At 58.2% G+C, this 18,032-nt stretch overlaps 5 protein-coding genes across 7 annotated transcripts; 3 read left to right on the top strand and 2 right to left on the bottom strand.

Moving 5' to 3' along the window:
* Window positions 1-139: 139 nt before the first annotated feature.
* Window positions 140-4,552, bottom strand: GGTG_02751. 2 transcript variants are annotated; one of them, XM_009220528.1, is made up of 3 exons: window positions 3,839-4,552; window positions 427-3,746; window positions 140-336 (listed from the first exon to the last, which is right to left on the bottom strand). In XM_009220528.1, exons 1-2 carry the CDS (start codon window positions 4,248-4,250, stop codon window positions 451-453), a joined length of 3,708 nt encoding a protein of 1,235 aa, XP_009218792.1. In that variant the 5' UTR covers window positions 4,251-4,552; the 3' UTR covers window positions 140-336; window positions 427-450. The 2 variants fall into 2 exon arrangements, with proteins under 2 accessions (XP_009218792.1, XP_009218791.1); XM_009220527.1 differs by having other exon boundaries at window positions 140-3,746.
* A 1,531-nt stretch (window positions 4,553-6,083) lies between these two features.
* On the top strand, window positions 6,084-6,371 carry GGTG_02750 (hypothetical protein; the record flags this gene model as incomplete). The annotated part of the gene is made up of 1 exon (XM_009220526.1): window positions 6,084-6,371. One exon carries the CDS (start codon window positions 6,084-6,086, stop codon window positions 6,369-6,371), a length of 288 nt encoding a protein of 95 aa, XP_009218790.1.
* Window positions 6,372-9,514: 3,143 nt separating this feature from the next.
* GGTG_02749 (hypothetical protein) lies at window positions 9,515-11,398 on the top strand. The gene is made up of 3 exons (XM_009220525.1): window positions 9,515-10,047; window positions 10,122-10,691; window positions 10,797-11,398. The coding sequence occupies exons 1-3, from the start codon at window positions 9,866-9,868 to the stop codon at window positions 11,047-11,049; spliced, it is 1,005 nt and encodes a 334-aa protein (XP_009218789.1). The 5' UTR covers window positions 9,515-9,865; the 3' UTR covers window positions 11,050-11,398.
* Window positions 11,399-12,865: 1,467 nt separating this feature from the next.
* GGTG_02748 (hypothetical protein) lies at window positions 12,866-15,599 on the top strand. The gene has a single exon (XM_009220524.1). It carries the CDS (start codon window positions 13,129-13,131, stop codon window positions 14,860-14,862), a length of 1,734 nt encoding a protein of 577 aa, XP_009218788.1. The 5' UTR covers window positions 12,866-13,128; the 3' UTR covers window positions 14,863-15,599.
* Window positions 14,798-17,762, bottom strand: GGTG_02747. 2 transcript variants are annotated; one of them, XM_009220523.1, is made up of 4 exons: window positions 17,429-17,762; window positions 16,700-17,105; window positions 16,565-16,618; window positions 14,798-16,473 (listed from the first exon to the last, which is right to left on the bottom strand). In XM_009220523.1, exons 2-4 carry the CDS (start codon window positions 16,962-16,964, stop codon window positions 15,104-15,106), a joined length of 1,689 nt encoding a protein of 562 aa, XP_009218787.1. In that variant the 5' UTR covers window positions 16,965-17,105; window positions 17,429-17,762; the 3' UTR covers window positions 14,798-15,103. The 2 variants fall into 2 exon arrangements, with proteins under 2 accessions (XP_009218787.1, XP_009218786.1); XM_009220522.1 differs by lacking the exon at window positions 17,429-17,762 and adding an exon at window positions 17,318-17,415.
* Window positions 17,763-18,032: the final 270 nt, after the last annotated feature.

Below are 18,032 nucleotides of genomic sequence, written 5' to 3'. Positions count from 1 at the left end.
TCGCTTTGAGCTGATGGCACTTGCAACCGAAAATGACAGGACCTACAAATCGAGGGGGTTTCACACATTTACTTTTAGAACAGGTGGAGTCGAGGATAACCCCTCGTCCCGCAAACAAATAATCACTCTCGCTCTCAAATCGACAGGAAAAGCAGCTTGATTAAACTATATCTATAAGGCCCGGAGCTCCCGAGCAAAGGGTAATTGCATTCTGAACCGCAAAAAGCTTGCGCCTTGGAGCTGAACGCCATGCCGGCTGGTTGTGAATGGGACTTTGATCGCAGAGCAAATAATTTCAAGTAAAAATGAAAACCAATGGCGAGATTGGCCGAGAAACTGCAGTGAGAGAGGAGTCAGCAGGAAAAAAGAAAGAGCAAGATAGGATTGAGGGGAGAAATAGAAGAGGAAAAAGAAAAAAAAACACACTCCATATTCGACCCACCAACGCCCTCAGGTCGCTCTCCCCTTGCCCTTGCCCTTAACCTCAAGGGCTGGGAACTCGGCATCAACCGACCCGGAGCGGCCCGCGCCTGCTCCCGGCCAGCCCTGCCCCTCGCTTCTCTCTACAGCGTCTTCCGCATCCTGGAGACTCAGCCGCAGCGCGAGTTCGAGGTCGTCCTCGTAGCTGCCGGCACCGCCGCCGAACGACACATCCCTGCTAGAGTCCTTAGCTCCATTAGCGGCAGGCCCGACGCCGCCAAGACTCCAGCGGACTTTAGTGGCGGATGACGAGGCCGCCGTGAGGGGTTGCTTGCTGCGGCTGGCGCCCCCAGCCATCTCCGCCTTCTTCTTCTTCTTCTTGTTGGGCTTGAACTTGACCCGAAACTCGTACTCGCCCGAGCTGCTATCCCGAGGTGACTGTCCCTCGTCATTGGCACCAGCTTCGAGCAGCGACAGACGGATTGCCTGTTGGATCTGGCGCTCGTAGTCGTCGTCGTGTGCCCCATCCTGGCTAGCGTCCTCAGCCCGGTGCTGCTGCACAAGCATCGCCTGCGTTGACGGTGCGGCCGCTGCCCCGGCGGGACTGGTATCAGGAGTGACTGTGCCGGCTGAGCGACCCTGGCCTGTGCATGGAGACGCCGAGTCGCCCATCTCCTCATCTGCGTCAGCAGCAGATAGAGAGAGTGACGATGACGACTGGGAAACAGAAGCAGCCTCGTCGCTCGTATTGAGCCGCCGCAGCTCCTCGTCTACCCGGAAGGACTCTTCCGATATCAGTTGTGCGTATCTGAGGGCCTCCTCTTCCGTCAAGTCGCCCAGTCCGACCCCAAAGCGACTGCGGAGTCGCGCCTCCTCTCGCATGCGGTGCTCCTGGTCCCGCCGAAGTTCGGCCGCTTCGGCCTTGATATAGTCCATGACCGTTCCGCCGACGCGGCGTCCGCTGCCTAAGCGGCCATGGGCATCCGCGTGATGGCGTAAGCGGCGCTTTTTGCCGAGGGCTTGAGCACCACCATCGGAGCTGTAGGTCCAGTATCGAAGGAAGGTGCCAAAAGCGAGAATGCCACGCATGGCAGCCGGATCGGGGTCCAGGTAGATGGCCCCCACGGCCGAGTGGTTGGCATCCCGGAGCATAGGGTTCGCATTGAGGATGGCGCGTGGTATCCGACCTGAGGAGCGCGAGTTCAGAGTGCGGACAGGCTCCATGTTAGAGGCCAGCGGATCCCATGCTTGCGCCAAGCCATCGCTGCCACCGTGGATGACGTAGAGCGATGACAATCCGAGAGCCGAGATTTCGGGAGACTCGGTCTGGATAAGACGGATCGGAGCGATGGTGTCGCTCGCCGCGTCGCGGACGTTCCACACGAAGACGGCGCCGGAGCTAGTGCCCACCGCCATCATCCTCGCGCGTTTGCCAGGTATCTCGCCCACAAGCTGCTTTCCTGTCGCGGGCGTGGGAACGCCGGTACCTGCGTTGCTTCCTATGCCAGTCACGTTTGCCGTCCTCGACGGGTCTTCGAAGATGGTCGTTACTGCGTAGGTAGAGTTGTCTATCGCAGTCGCCGTGATTTCAACCATGTCTTGCCCCTTGCCAGCAAAGTTGAAGGATGCGACATCCCACTGCTCAACGCCTTCGTCAATAGAGTTTCCAAGCTTTGAGTCACCGGGCGGCGTCGGCATCTCGGCGCCATCAGACCGCGACAGTGTCGTTATTGGGGCCCGTACGTTAGACTTGGTGGACGGCGCGGATCCGAATATCGAAGACGATGGCTGCGGCCCCGGCGTCCCGACAGCGGATGCATTGACACAAGGCGTGAAAATAGAGCCGGGTGAGGACTGAGGCCCATGCCGGATGTACCTGAGAAGTCCCGCGGGATGTTCGGGCTCAATACCGCATGTGATAACGACAATTGCCTCCCCGCCAACACCGCTGCCACTGCCCCCGCCGAAATCAACCTCGAGTCTCCGGCGCATGTCCCATCCCGTGCAGATCTTCCTAAAGTGGGAAGGCGTATGCCGCAGGAAAGTAGATATGTCACGGGCTTCCGAAGCAAGCTGCTCCGTTGTCAGGCCCGCCCTAATGGACGATGACCGAGGCGAGTAGATACAGGCGGCGGTGTCCATGTCAGTCTCGTCCGGTGACGCCATTCTGCGAGTAGAACCAACGAGCTCCCAGTATGCTGTACGACCAGTATACCAAACATGCGCAGGCATCTCGTTGGCCTTGGGTCTGGCAGCCGGAGGAGTTGGGGTATCGGCCAGATAGAAGATCTCCCCGAGCGCGTTCAGAGCAACAGCCCAGACACGCTTCATGGCCTTGCGCCTGGGGCTGTAGTGCTCGTCGACCTCGAGTGCCACGATTGGAACGCCGGGGCTCAAGACCCATCGACAGGTCATATCGCCCCTGTTGTACCGCGGGCCAGACGACTCGGAGCCGAGCGAGTACGATGTTACGATACCCAGTGTCGAGCCGGTCAAGATGCCGACCACGGAATGGGTCAGAGATGGTACCGCCGACGATTTGGCGATCCAAACTGAGCAGATAGCATCAATCATCTCTGGGATCTTTGGGATGTCCTGTGGCAGAGCATCGATCCATGCAGCCGGCTGGATACCAAGGTACAGGCCACTTGGCTCGCCCACGGGCCGAAAGAAGGGTCGTCCGCCAGGAAACCCCTCTCCGGCGACCAAGCCATACGGGACACTAACATCCGTCACATTCAGGGTAGCGGCAGGGCCGATATCAGTTCCAAACGGGACCAGCTGTGGGAATACGTCGTCAAGCTGCGGCAGGGAGAAGTCGTCGTCCAAGCCCCATCTCTCGATCTTGCCGCTCGTCGGATCGCCCAAGGTGCAGATGCCAAGATCCGCAGATGCGTGGATGGCCTTGGGAGACCTCTTGGGGCCCGGGGAGAAGACGGCATGGATGTGGGAGACCATCCATGGCAGCTTCGAGTTATAAGTCAGGACAGCACTCGCCCTCTTGGCAGAGACGGCAGCGAGGGCTCCCGGCTTGCCTCTTGCGGCACTGCGGAGCAGCCTTGTGCGAAGCAGGTACTCGCTGCGCCACGACGCCAGCGAAGTCATGCGGGCAAAGGGCCGGGATTCGGAGCGAACCCTATCCAGGACATCAGCGTCCCACGCACCGGCCGACTGTGATCTCGAGAGGTCCTGGCCAGGAAAGTGGCGTAGGAACGCCATCTGCCACGCATGTGGCGTCGTGACGAGGGCGTAAAACCGCTTCGAGACCAGCGCGACGGAAGCGTGCGCGTCGGGGTGCAGATGCGAGAGAATATGAGTCAATATTTCTATACCAACCATGTGGTGTTAGCTAGACAGCCCCCAATGCCACGGGGTCAACCTTGAGCTCGATGCCCCTCTCCTCTGCGTCTGAACGGACCATTCGGAAAGTCGGTCAGCTGGGTCCCTTCAGAGGGAGAGCCCGACCGCTTCGCAACGTTGAAGCCCAGTTGTTGCTTCGGAGCAGTGGGCGTGAGAGCATTCTCATATTCGGAGACTCTCTGGCCGGCTATGGCCGGTGCAGGGCGGTGCGCCCGATCGTGGCTGCTCAGTCGGCGTAGCTTCTCGTCGAGCTGACGGGCGTTGACGGCGCCGGTTGCGGTGGCCGCGTCTGCCTCGGGCTGGACAGAGCGAGGCGAGCGGCCGCTCTGGGAGCCGGGCGCGGGAGCATGCCGGTCCCGGTGGCCGTCCGAGCGGGAGCGATGGAAGCCATCTTGAGAAGTGGGCCGAGGGGACCTTGGGGTTGCGGAGAGGGGGTCGCGGTCTGAGGTCTCAAGAAGCTCTCGCTGCATAAAACTGATGGATCGCGGTGGTGGTGGGCAGGGTTCGTTGACTGTGCGACAGGGAGCTGCACAGTCTATCGATTGGGGAGGGCTGCAGGTGCCAGGGGGCTGGCTAGCTATGCACGTTTAGTAGCGTTTCTATTTGCGCTTGGCTCTTGGGAGCCTTGTTTGGTGAGAATCGGCGGGCGCAGACAGGGTGTTGGACTGGAGCGTGTGACGTGCGAAGGAAAATAGTGCACAGCAAAAACAGCGATCTCATTTCCGCGACTTTGGAGTTTTGCCCAATTTCTGCGCGTCACGGCGGATGCCGTTTCCCCGAACATTTGCCGATTAACCTTCAATAGCTCCTGGACCGTCAAAGCTCAACCAGTGTGGCGGGCTGTTTGCCCGCATGCAAAGCGACTCAGTCAATACACAAGCCAGCGGGAGCATGAGTCGGGGGCTCTTGCTTTCCCCGCTGATGCCTCGGCAGTCTACCGTTCCTTCCTGACTTCTGGGACGGCAAGCCCGACAGTCATGGGCGAAATCATGGAACGTCTGTTTATTTTACGATTTTTACCTACCCCTTCCATAGAAAATGTGGAGGGGCCGTATGGCCATCCATTCTAATACTGGTGCGCGAAATGCCCGACCAAGCAAAGGAGGCGTAAAAAGCTAATTACGATGAGAATGCCCCCTGGGGCTTCACGTGGCTGCCTTCCCTTTCTCTCATCCCGGCGGTTTTTTTTTTTCTTTTTTTCAATTTCCTCTCTGGGATATCTCCTCACTCACCATATGCCCTAAGCCGAGAATGTCAACCCACCCCTGTCAGGCGATCCTCCCACAAACTTGACTTAGTTTGTCTTCGCTTGGGGTTGGTAATGGCACCGATACTACAGCAGTGCTGGCACTGTCAGCTCCAGACATGTGGCGTGCATCGTCGTTGGCCACTCCCGCACAGGAACGAAGGCTGGCACACTAACCAAGCGGTGAAGCAGCTGAAAAGACGAGGTGTGGGGGGACGGATGCAGCGCGTGGCATGGCTGAAGGGGTCCTGCACATTGCCATGCTCTCGCCATGCTGTCCGAAACTGGCTAGAAAGTGGCAGAGGGAGGCCGTCCAGCCGAGCGTCTGAGCCGACTGGGCAGCACATTGGATGACGAGCGGCCAGGGTCATTGGTTGCTTTGCGCACGTATTCCGAGCCGACACTAGATGAGGCATCCGCCGACGCAGGAAACCACTTACACCGAGCCCAACCAAGCAGGCATCCGGACCACAGCGCAACGGGCGGCGGGGACCGTGTTCTTCGTTTAGTCGTTTTGATTCGGGGGCGTGCGGCTACCCACCGCAGGGCCCTCAGCGATGCTGGCTAGCGTGCTGCATGGAACTCGACGGCCTGGCTTGGCACGCTAGTCGCCATGCCTGGTCGACAGCTTACGGGCGTAGGGGAATACCAGGGGGACGGTTGTGGTAGACGGCAAACCCGGCTGCAGCCGGCAGGCAACGCACGGCTCCAGACGACACGGAGAAGGGCGGTCTATTGTCAGCTGCTATGCAGAACACGGCGGCGAGGTGGACCGTCTGTCCATGTGTCAGCCATACGATTCGCGTCCCGGAAACCTCGTCACGACGCCACCCAGTTTCACGGGGGCCAATGGGAGCGTCCTGGAAAAGCTACGGTGTGCGTCAAGAAAGGCAGGTTTTAGGAGAACCAATACAGTTACGTGATGGAACACAACCACGCAGAGATAGATAGATATGTGGGCGTTTGTGGTGGCTCTGGCGTGGTACGGTATGCACGTTACGTTGTGTTTTGCTGGTTTGGCGGGGCAGATTCGCCTGGGCTCATCACGACGCTCAAAATGGAGGGTGGTTACGGGGTGGTCTCGGCCGAACTCCCCGTTTCCGCAAGGAGGAGAAAGAAGTGGGCTTGGAAGTGGAAAGAAAGGAGGAAGAAGCGGAAGGGAAACAACAAGCGCTCGCAATCAACGCTACATGCAGCAGCGTCGATGAGGCCAGCACCGGATTGGTCCAGGTGGACTGCGTGCTCTGCATCCAAGTGGCAGCCAACGGCCAAGCGTTTCCACTCGAACCCGCCAAACTGGGACGGCAGGCGGGTGATCAAGAGCTTTTGTGCTGCTGCACAATAAATGATGCGAGCCGCCCGGTTCAAGTCCAAGGCGGTGGGTGGGCCACCAGAACAAAATGGCGCGCTTGCCGGAACAGGTCGCCCGGCACTGTCCTTGCTTGGCTGGAATCGTCGCTAAAGTGGAGGCGGGTTCAAATCCCGAGGGAGGGGAACGGACGGACTGCAGGCTTCGTGTGCATGCAGCGCAAACGGGAAGCCAGCCAGGGCCGGTTATTCGGGTCGCTCTCCAGTTTTTGGTTGGCCTAGAGGCCAGCACCTCAGCTCGCAGCCAGGCGACGTAACCCCAACAGGCGGCAGCGTCTTTTAGTTGAAAATGCTGCCACCCGCTTGGGCTTGGACTCGGGACCGATGGTGCTGTTTTATTGTGCCGTCTACTTACCGGTTACTTGTCGCCTTGCTAGCTTGCCTGGTCGTCCATCGCCCAGATGTCCATGGAACCGGGGCTGGGGAAGGGAGTGAGTGACGCAAGACCAGCGCAGGACGATGCCCGTAACAGCAATTCTAGCCTCCCAGCACCCCGTCCGCCGGAATGGTCCCCGGTCTTCATGGTGCGCTTGAGCGATCGCCGGCTGCGCAGCTCCCAAATCTCATTCTCCCTCCCTTGCACCCGGTGTCTACTAGTGGATGGTGCCCGAGGCTAGGGGAGTTTGGGCTGGGCTGGCGCGCGATGGCTGCGCAGCCACTATGGGATGATGTCTTGGGAGGACACCAACTAGAGGGCAGGCCTACAGGGCACGGCCGTTTGCTCGCCGTTTGCATGGGGTGCGGGGGACCATGCAGGAGGAAGCCCGTTAGCTTGCGCCAAACAAAATACCAGCCAGCCGCTGCATGGGAAAGCACCCCGACACCAGCATCAACTCATGGCCCAACTTCAACAAAAGGCAAAACAGTGTCTCGAGTCTTGGGCATGATATGGAAAGCACCTGGTCCGAGGGCTGGTTGCTCTGGTCAGCAAACCCAATCAATTACGTCCGGGCAGCCGGGTTCGAGGAAGATCCCGGCGACGTTTATCTCGGCCGAATTAGCTCGCTATGTTTTGCGCTCACCCCCCCTCTGCCGGGCGACGGTGCTGATGCTCCACAGCAGTGGCCGAGGTCGAGCTTTGGGCAATGCCAAGTTCGACGGCTTCTGGGGACTCAGGGCAGGGGTGGTTTCGGGGGAACATCCTCTTGTAGCAAAACATTCTCCGTGTGCTTTGGAGATACGGCGCACGGCGTAGCGCCCTGTTCTATATCGGCAAAGCCTTCAAAGCCCGAGACTCTGTGCGCTGCCCTTAAGTGGGACATTTGTTTTCCAAGACACCCGGATTGGCGGGTGGGTGGGCCGCTGAGATGGCCCTACAGGCCCGGGGGGGGGACGGACTGTGTCCCAGGCCATCGGTTCATGCTCCCAAAATGGAAAGGGGGAGAAAAAAAGCAAACAAGGAAGAAAAAGAAAAGAAAAGGAGAAGAAAACATACCCGTCTGGCGGCGTCAGACACAGCGATCCTCTTATTCGCTAAGCCAGATGGTTAGAACCGTGAATCCTCTCAGCGACGCGACAGGCCCTGGGAGTCAGGTTTGTATCGTTGGCTTTTTTTTTTTTCGCTGGCGGTGCCAATTCCCAGCTGCCAGCTCCCAGCTCCTGGGAGAGGCAGTGCCGACCGCCACCCACACCCGGAACGGCACTTGCCCTCCACCACCATGGATTCAAGGGCTGGGTGGTGGTGTCAAGCCTGCCGCGAGCGGGGGTGGTAGTGTTGGTTGGACACATCATTTCTGCATCGCAGCAAAAACTCAGCCGGCCGTCTACCCAAAGTTTAACTGCCTCAATGTCTTGGGGGGGCCACTACGTCAACGGTACCACCACCCTCCGCCCGCTATGGGCCCACGGGCGGGCGGCGATGGGGGACATGGCATGGAGGTGGCGGCAGACGGACAACAGGACGAGAAGAAGAAGAAGAGGGGGGAAAAAAAATACATAATAGAGCCCATGTCCTCGGGGCCAAGAGCGCCGACGGTCACCGGCGTCGCTGCTGCAGGATGCATGTTGCCCCAGCCGTGGCTGCAGCTACTAGTAGTTGGTATGCAGCTGGCACCCCTCAAGAATACAGAAAAAGGTCCACTTTGGTCGCGATACGTGGCGAGGGGGACCCCGATGGGATGATTGGAGGCGGCCGGTGGTGCGGTGTCGTGCAATGCAACACGCACCCAGTTGCGTGGGCGGCTGGGAGGGGAATGGGCGGGATCGACTGGCCGCCCATGTCTGCGTCGAGACGGCTTGGAGATATTCGTCCAGAGTTTTCGGGTATCGAGATACCGAGGTACATAGGAGCTCGGTGTTGACTGCCTAGTGTTGACTGCCTAGTGTTGACTGCCTGGGTGCAGAATACCTACTGGGTGGGCGTGTGCCTATTACGATTGCACGTGTCCACCTAACCCTCTAACCCTCTAGGGATTACCATTTGGGTGGGTTAAACATGATGAGAGCTCCTCGAAACGAGCCGTTGGCTGGCCCCTCCACTTTTTGCTTTTTGGTACTCGCCTCAACATGGAAGTCGCCAGCGGCTTTCTACACAGTAAATGTTTTAATGGTCCCCGGGCAGAGCGGAGCCACCTGCCCACCCAGCCTGCAGCGCTATCCCGCAAACAACGATAGCCTGGCCCTCATCTCTGGGTCGCTGCTCCACCCACTCGGTCTGGCATCTGCGTTTCCCTAGCCTGTCCCCCCTAGCTGGGACCCTTTGCAGCTCGCTGGCCTGCTCCCTGCCGCCGCCTGCGAGTCTTGCTCCCCGACTTCTTCTATCCCCCTCTCCCCATCCCGTCCGTCCCATCCCGTCCAAACCCCCTCCCTCTGGGCCGAAGGAAAGCCATCTTGCCCGTGTTGGTTTTTTTTTTCCTTCTTTATTTTTTACTTTGGTGGAGAAGCCTGTTTCCAGCCTCGGCCATCACGAGGAAATCGCGAAACCCACAAGCAACAGTTCCCCCTTTCGGTTCCTGCCATTGAATCATCTAGTTGCTTGCTGTCTGTCTCGGCTTGCCGGTGCAACTCCCAGCAAGAATTAACATCCTGGACAGGCTTTGTTCGGGACGGGCCTGGGCCGACTTGGTCGAACGGCGGGGATCAACCAAACAACCGGAAATCCAAACCACTCGCAACGACGCAATCGATTTTGTGCATCCAACTCTCCGCCCCGCCCAACCTGCCACAACCGCCTCTTTTTTGCCAAGCGCTTTTTCTTCTTCCCGGCCATTGGTTCTAGGTTCTCTGTCCGCCCAGCAACAGACTGTGGAATATGACGACAAGCTCTCGAGAGTAGCTGGTCTCGTCATAGAGTGTCGGCTCCAAGTGTGCTCACTCGGGATTTGAAGGATACCAGGGCTCCACATCGACCTACCTGCCTGCCTCTAGTTCTGTCGTCTCGAATCGACAGGACCGGTACACTACTACCGCTGCTACTAGCATCACTACAAACAACTTATACGCCACCGTGTGGCGTGGTTCCGTCACTTCAAGATGAGCTCACAGGCGCAGTCGGGGCCTTCAGGGCCCCGGGAGAAGGAGAAGAAGGGGCTGGGCAAGGTCTTGTCCAGGATGAAGACGGTGCTCAAGAGGGACAAGCGAAAGTCAGCCATGGTGCCTACTTCAGTTATAGTCACCGCTGGCCCCTCAACCACTGCGCCCAAGCCCGCGGTCAGGTACGTATCTGGGGATATTCGATATCGCTTGGAATCTACTATGTGTGGCCCATTAACACCCGCCGCACCTGTAGCGAGCCATTACCACCCAGGCCCAAGATCATTGACCTGCCAGGCTCAGTCAAGATCCCGCGTGCTCAGATCCACGAGGAGCGCGCCCGGCGGCTGGGCGAGAGGTACGGCTTGGAGATCAAACCCAGCGAATGGCACTCGACCGAGGGCCACGCCCTGCGCGTGGACAAGCCGATCCGGATGCGCGTGCGGCGGGAGTGCCATGTGTGCACGACGCAGTTCGGGCCGACCAAGGAGTGTCCCAAGTGCCAGCATTCGTGGTGCCGGCAGTGCGTCCACTACCCACCGCGTCGCACCGAGGAGCAGCTGGTGGCGAGCCGGATCCACCGGGCCGCCATCCTCAAGGAGCAGCGGGAGAACGCGCCCATAATCCCTGACTACTCGGACCCGCTGCGCGAAAAGAATATTGTGCTCCGGAAGCCGGCCAAGTCGGGCGGCCAGGACCTCATCCACAAGAAGCCGCGCCAGCGTGTGCGCCGCACTTGCCACGTGTGTCTGGCGCTATTCCAGGGCTCCAACAAGGCGTGCAGCAACTGCTCGCACGCCCGTTGCACGGATTGTCCCCGCGACCCGTATGTTCCGCTGCCACCCCATCGCTCGCCCCCTTGTTCCACTTGTTCCTCTTGCTTGTCCAGGGGAGTAGCGCTCGCTAACCTTTTCTTTCCTTCACCGATCAGGGCCAAGAAGGACAAGTACCCATACGGTTATCCGGGAGACGAGTTTGGACCAAACTCTATCCCGCACTACCAATGCCACTGCTGCAAGACCAAGTTCCTACCGGCTGCCGAGCCAGGCGCCGAGTGCAGCAAATGCTCACACGAGAAGTGCGACCAGTGCCCACGCCTACTGCCGCAAAAAGTCGAGCCCGAACCAGACCCGGCCGTTGTCCAGAGCATCGAAGCAAAACTGGCGAGCTTGAGATTCGGGTGATTCTGGCCGACAAGGCCAACGAGGAGGTGTTGATACGGAGATGGAGTCATTGGGGGGCTTTACAGCGATAGCGATTTGATTTGGATGGCTTTTTTGGAGTGCTGATTCTTGTTTGATCTTTTTTATTATTGCAACTACATATTGTCTATTCTCTGGGTTTCAACCACTTGGCATATCGAGCTGTGTCTCTCTCTTTTTTTCTTTTTTTTTTTTCTATTAAGAGAAGACCTCTCACGTCATGTTGGTTGAACCAGGCATCTACTCAAAACATCCGACGAGCATGAACGAATACACGAGACGATTTTATGGTACTTTTTCAATGACACCAATGCTGGTTGTTACTCGCAAGAAAGACAATGCGCAAGACAACCCAAAGACGCTAGCCGTGCTGGTCTGCCAATGCGGTGCGTGCATGTACAGCCTCTCTGATCCTCGACCCGACGGTTTGGCCTACGGACGGGTACGTACCCGCCGGGCTGGAGCGCGCGACCCGAAAAAAATGGCAAATTTCGTGCATGTATGTTTCGGGACCCCGAACCAAGCATTTGTGCCAAGCGAGAGCGTTTCGAGAAGGGAACTGTCATTCGAGGCTACAAGTTGACGGGAAAGGGGGTGGCCTGGCCTTGTCTTGGAGCTAGCCACAAATGTCTTTGTAATGCAAACAAAAAAAAAAAGATTTAAGTCGTTGCTTTTTTGTTTTCGCTCCATGTCGGTAACCGCCCGCTCGGAACCCAACCGGCTAACACGCCCGCCACAAAAAAGACGGCAGTCTTATAGAAGGTCCCAAGGATTGAACGAAATTGTCAGTGCCGTGAGCTTTCCTATTTCTATTTTTTTTTCTGCTACTATTTCTATATTTTATTTTTTGTGGTGGGCGTGGCTGGCAAAGAAGAAGACGAAGAATGGTTTCCCAGCAGACCGGTCTTGGTCGGCCCAGGCCGCTGGGACCTGACCTGCTCGGTGCGTCACAGCGTCCAAGCTCTCAGCTGGGAGGGACGGATGGATGCCAATTGCCAATTGCCAATTGGACGGATCGGGCAGCGGGCAGTTGAAAATCACCGCCCGCGGTTGATTGGGCCGCTTGATGGCCTGGGCGGCGGCGGGACACGCTGTGCGCTGTGGGTGGTGGATAGGAAAAGGCCCGAAAAAAGAGTTCGAAAGAGCGGGCAGGGCCTGCATGGAGGGTGCGGGACCCAGAGCCACGGTTGGGGAGGCTGCTCCACGGTACAGTGCGATAAGGGTTGGCGGGCACATGGGCTCTTCGCCCTGTCATCGCCTTGGCCCGAAAAAGGACCCCAGGCGAAAAAAAAACGGGCAGGGTAAGAAAGACGAATAAAAAAGAAAAGGGAAAAAAGGGAACAAACAAGAAATAAGAGAGATTAGACGAACATGGAAAAATCATACCACTTGAGCAACTATCCAAGGCTTGTTTGTATAACTGGCAAGCAAAAATGCATCCTTTGACACACAGCCTAAATGTTAGACACAATCTTTCAGCGAGGCACAACCGTCAAGAGCCCACCTATGCTCATGCACTCTTCCCTCCGGTCCGGTTCGCCGCTTCGGCATGCTAGCGGCGGCAGTGGTCAGTCACGATGTGTTCGTAAAAGTGCCGCCGGGTTCTCCGTCTTCCTCTGCCCAGCGTGTTTTCGCGGGCCCCAAATGCACTTCGGGTCCGGTAATGGTACCCAACATTTTCGTCGTAGATATCGTTTTGAAGTGTGGCGGGGTCGACCAATGTTGTCTGTGTGGCCAACCAGCCAGCCTGTAGCAGCTGCAAGTCCCGCCAAGCGGCATCACCTCCTCCCAAGCCGCCCCGCACGTAGCCTTACCTCTTCCTAGCAGCGCCATGTCTTGAGATATCCGCCATCTCTCGTCCTTCGGCGGCTTCGAAGCGCCGTTGCCAAACAGCACAGTCTCCCTCTACAGGTTGTTGTGTTAGTGATTATCTGATGCCAGCTGCCTAGGTAGGTGCCTACCTCGGTACCTACCAACACATCCAACTCCTCGAAAAGCCATTTTGCCCCGTCGAAATAATCCCTCTGCCGTGGAGCCGATATCATTTTCAACAGAAGAAACATGTATCTCATCAACACAAACACGTACCGTCTCAGGGAGTTCCAGGACCTGGCCGAGGTTCCCCCGTACGCAATCCTTTCGCACACCTGGGGCACAGACGAAGTCCTCTTCAAGGACATGCAAGGGGATTCCAACTCGGCCAAGGCCAAAAACGGGTACAGGAAGGTGGAGGGAATGTGCAAGAAAGCACTGGCTCACGGATACGACTACGCCTGGATCGATTCATGCTGCATCGACAAGTCCAGCAGCGCTGAGCTGAGCGAGGCCATCAACTCCATGTTCCTCTGGTACAAGGAGGCGGCAGTATGCTATGCCTACATCGAGGACATGCCGGCGCCAAAGTCACGGGGCCTGACCCGCGCCGAGGTTGTCGACCACCTGAGGCGCTCCAGGTGGTTCGGCCGAGGCTGGACCCTGCAGGAGCTTCTGGCCCCGGCAACCGTCATCTTCTACGACTCGGCCTGGCGCAACGTCGGCACCAAGGCCGGGTTCGCCATCGATATCTCCGAGTTCACCAATATCCACCTCACCGCCCTCCTGAGGCCGGACGAGCTCTCGGCCTTCAGCGTGGCCCAGCGCATGTCGTGGGCCGCGGGGAGGACGACGACGCGCGTCGAGGACAGGGCCTACTCTCTCTTCGGCCTCTTCGACGTCAACCTGCCCCCGCTCTACGGCGAGCGGGACAAGGCCTTCCTGCGTCTCCAGCAGGAGATCATCAAGCAGAACCCCGATCTCAGCATCCTCTGCTGGGATTCCCTCCCCCGCTACGGCCCTTCGGTCCTACCCAAACCTCCCTACAGTCTATTCGCCGCCTCCCCGGATGATTTCGAGCACTGCAAAAGTATTGACTCGGGCCTTATGTCTCGCGTAGGCGCCATCGCAACAGTCCAGGACCTCCACATTATAGATGCGAACGTAATCAGCATTGCGGAGATGGTGTCTGCCGAGCTTGACGAGCCAGGTGGTCGATCGCTGCCGCCAGACGAACTCTTCAGCGACTCGGGTCACGTTAGAAGATATGTGCTTCACCTCGCAAGCGATCACCGAAGAGGTATTACTTACGGGATTTACCTCAAAAAGATCCAACCTTGTCGCTTCACCAGAGATCTGGCTCTGCCCATCTTCACCATCGGACCAGGCGATACCGTAACTTCGCGGGCCACCAAGTGGCTGGCAGATACGCTCCAGCGAGATGTGTTCATCAGCATGCAACCAGATTCACCCCAGCGTCGAGACCCTGCGACAGACGGCGTTTACCTCCCATTTTTAAATCTGATGCCGTGGTGGATAAAGGGGAACCCCTTTGATCTAACACCGTTGGATTGCGTAAGGCGTCTTGGGTTTCATCCAACGGGCGACCAATGCATCGTGCTTGCCTTGTCCGTTCCGGTGGACAAGACGAGCGTGGATGTGCTGCTCGTTCTGACCTGGGAACAAGGCTGGGTTGGGCAACTGATGACTGGTGCGGAGCATCCGAAAGCGTACAAGTATTTTCTCAAGCGTTCCAGGTCAGAACAATTGTTACGGTATAAAATTCCATCGAGCACCGGCATAGCCTACATACCAGGCTACACTATCTCGGAAATCTGTGGCGAGCAGTGGAAGATCAGCGTTTCGGTGACGGATGAGGCCGAGCTCCTCCCGCACGTCTCGGAAACGGGGTTGGTTTATGTCGCCGAGTTATGGGTCGAAAAGATTGGTAGCGGTGAACGATTCAAGGTAGAGTCGTTGTGATTATATCACCATTTCTACCCGAGCTAGCAACGCTATTAAAGCACTGGCGAGACCGCCGCCCGAGGCATTTTCCCGAAGTTGTATTCGTTTCTTTCTACGTAGGATATCCTACCCATGCGCCTCTTCACTAGCATTAACTCAGAACAGGCCTCATTGAACGCCACGTCACACGTACCGCTAGCCCAGAACACACCCGTCTATCTAACCAACGCTGAGGGAATCCCGCACAAGACGCAGAGACTCAGCCTTCAACAATACCTCGACCGACGCCAAAATCGACGCAGAGAGAGTTTCCAAAGGTGGCCTTGCGACTCTCCCTCCGTCCGAGGTAGAAGGTCTCCCCGGGCCGGAGCCGGAGGTTGAGGAGCGCGGTCCCGTCCTCGGGCGGGTTGTCGGCCACGACGCTGTCGCGCATCTCGGGCAGCAGGTCGAACGTGACGTAGAAGCGGCCGTGCACGTCCTCCTCGGGCCTCTCAGCGCCCTGCTCGACTAGGACCCAGTCGACGCGACCGCCCTGCAGGCGGAGGACCTCGTTATACGTCTCGAGCTGCCGGACAAAGACAGGGCCGGCAGGCTGGGATGAGGCTGGGGGCGGCGGCGCCTCGAAGGGCGAGACATGCAGGCGCCAGACGTCGCCGGAAAAGGTCAGGTGCTGGCCGCCGGGGGCGTCGGTGATGCGCTTGACCTCCATGATGTCGACGCCGCCGTCGAGCTCGCCGACGTACCGCCGCACCCGGACGCCGTCGCCCAGCCGCACCAGCTCGGGGCCAAGGAAGACGCCGCCGTAGCCGTCGGCGGTGCGGTTGAAGGTGCTGTACGAGACGCTGGCGTCCTTTGCTGCTATCTTGGACGCCTCGAGCCCGGCGACCTGGCGCTTGTGCGGGTCCGAGCCGGCGTACTGCTGAACAAAGGACGCCCAGTCCACCTCGGCAAACGTCATACCCTGCAGCTGCGGCACGTCGATGCTCGGGAGGCTGAAGGCGAGGAACGGCTTCATCTCAGCGGCCGACTTGGTGCAGCTCTCCTGCCTGAGCATCGCGTGGCCCAGCGGTGCGACAACCCATGTGTCTGTTGACGGCGTTCCGGTGCTGCGGTGCGGCGCTGCAATTACCCCGAGCCTCCAAACCCCTGTTTGTGAACCAAACCACACCATCTCCCCCACCCGGTATATAGAATGGTCCGGAACATCCACATGCTCTACTGGGGCCTCGGCGGGGATGGCTACAGCCGCAGGAGTGGGAGGGACAGGTTGTGCGGATGTTGGTACGGGGCTCTCGGTAGGAGCCGCCGTCGCCTTGGCAGCCACCGCAGCAGCTCCTGCCGGGGCTGTCGAAGAAGTACTGGCAGCGGCGGGTGTGGCAGAAGCGGGGGCTGTGCGCGGTGCGGCGGTGGCGGCAGCCTTACGCTTGGCTGCCGCGGTTGCCTTCTTGGTCTCTTTAGCCTTGGGCTTTCCCAGCATCTTTTTGCATGGCTCACACGAGCATCTCGCTCGATCGTGAGGTGCAGGAGCACTCAGCCATAGCAGGTGAGGGACGAATTCTGCCACACTGCGGTACCAAAAATCTCGACCGGTCCCACCGACATGGCCAACGATGAACCTCTCTCCTTTTTCTAGTTTCACCGGTTTGGTCAGCGCATCGAACGGAAATGTGCCTGGGAGGCACTAGCGCCGGCCAATAGCGGGGAAGACGGAGATACTCACTTGGATCAATGATGACATGGAAGCCTTTCGGTAAACGAGCGATATATGACGTTTCTAATATCGCAAAACACAAGGATTAGTGAACTGTACACTTGCAGCCGGCGGCTCAAGTACGCTTGGGGAACTCCAACATACCATCGCTAGGGGTTCCACAGTTGAACTTCAGAGAGGCCCCCAGACCAAGTTCCCATTTCAGTTGGCCGTCAGGGTCCAGGGCAAGTTTGGTGTTGCCGTCTGTGGATTGGAGAGTGGCCATGTCGTAGCCTTTGCCATCGCTGAACTCGAAATGTAGCTGGGCGTACACCTTGGGAGAATTCTGGTTCTGCGCTCCCTTATTTGCGTTCGGTTTTGCGCTCCCCTTTGCCGCTGCAGCACGCGGAACGGCCTGGGCGGCCGACATATCGGCTTGGTGATGGAAGCCGGTCCTTTTTGGACTATAGGACGGCGATATCCTGTACCGGTGCTGTACACACTCAGCCAACTTCAGGGGTAGGGCTGCCGAATATGTGTGGGTCAGGGTGAGCCCAACAGTAGTCTCATCCTATTACGTGGTTAGGTGTTAGCACCGCTATGATGCTTCGAGGGGATAGAAGAAACAGGTTGAGCAGCCCATAATCATAATGGTGGGCTTTAGAGAGTCTGTGAATATGCACGCGAAAGGCGTGCAGGTGGTATACGACAACTACATCGGGAGGCCAAATGGTAGGTGGACGGGCGCCAGCGGGCATCAGACGCTACGTGAGAGAGACCTACCTTCCCAGGCTCCACTTGCATGGGATGATCAAGGCAGAATAAACAAAGGAAGTAACAGAACGAAGGGAAATGCATAGCAGCCTATCATCACATCTCCTTCCAACAACTTACCAAGAAAGCTGGCGCCGGCACCTGAGCAGGACAGGGAGGCGGCGTGGCTGAACCCTGTGGCGCGATTACGAGAGCGACGCTCCACCACACGCGCAAGCTCCGGGGCAGGCTGGATGGACCTTTTTCGTTGCGGCAAACACGCGCAGAACAGATTCCAATTGCCGGCGCTTGCGGTCGGGCGTGGTGGCAGGCAGCTGCTTTGTAGGAAACGCCTCTGCGGAATTAGGTGTTGCAAGATTAGAAGATGACTCGTTTCACCAAGCAGACATGGGCGACAATAGCGGCCAGCTAGGGGACGTTGCACGACGAGTTCGATGTTTGGTTCCGAGGCGAGATTTGGCTGAGGTCGCACGCTGGCCGGACAGCAAGCAACCCGCCTGCATTCAAGCCACAGCTCGGACTTAAGGGAGGGACCAGTGCAATCCCCGCTGCAACAAGCCCCACTGGGCCGCGCCACGCCTCGTGATTGGCTACGCGGTTGTTTGGCAACCCTCTGCTCAGTTCAGCTCGCTGCGGGCTCCAATATCGAACCCCAGACAGATTCCCGTCCGAGCCTCAACCTCAAATGTCTGCCACTCCGCCCGGAGATAATGTCTAGTATATC

This window comes from Gaeumannomyces tritici (assembly GCF_000145635.1).
Source record: "Gaeumannomyces tritici R3-111a-1 unplaced genomic scaffold supercont2.2, whole genome shotgun sequence".
Taxonomy (NCBI): Eukaryota; Fungi; Ascomycota; class Sordariomycetes; order Magnaporthales; family Magnaporthaceae; genus Gaeumannomyces; species Gaeumannomyces tritici.
Note: the sequence above shows the minus strand (reverse complement) of the source record. Positions and strands in the feature narration are given on the sequence as shown.

Bases quoted from the DNA above. Each gene is read 5' to 3' on its own strand.
- GGTG_02749 (XM_009220525.1), top strand. From the start codon at position 9,866: ATGAGCTCACAGGCGCAGTCGGGGCCTTCAGGGCCCCGGGAGAAGGAG. The intron at 10,048-10,121 runs GTACGTATCTGG...CCGCACCTGTAG, and splicing joins GCGCCCAAGCCCGCGGTCAG to CGAGCCATTACCACCCAGGC. The intron at 10,692-10,796 runs GTATGTTCCGCT...TTCACCGATCAG, and splicing joins ACGGATTGTCCCCGCGACCC to GGCCAAGAAGGACAAGTACC.
- GGTG_02747 (XM_009220522.1), bottom strand. From the start codon at position 17,392: ATGCATTTCCCTTCGTTCTGTTACTTCCTTTGTTTATTCTGCCTTGAT. The intron at 17,106-17,317 runs GTAGGTCTCTCT...ACCACGTAATAG, and splicing joins TGCAAGTGGAGCCTGGGAAG to GATGAGACTACTGTTGGGCT. The intron at 16,619-16,699 runs GTATGTTGGAGT...TTGCGATATTAG, and splicing joins CTGTGGAACCCCTAGCGATG to AAACGTCATATATCGCTCGT.
- GGTG_02751 (XM_009220527.1), bottom strand. From the start codon at position 4,250: ATGCAGCGAGAGCTTCTTGAGACCTCAGACCGCGACCCCCTCTCCGCA. The intron at 3,747-3,838 runs GTCCGTTCAGAC...TGGTTGGTATAG, and splicing joins GCTGACCGACTTTCCGAATG to AAATATTGACTCATATTCTC.
- GGTG_02748 (XM_009220524.1), top strand. From the start codon at position 13,129: ATGTATCTCATCAACACAAACACGTACCGTCTCAGGGAGTTCCAGGAC.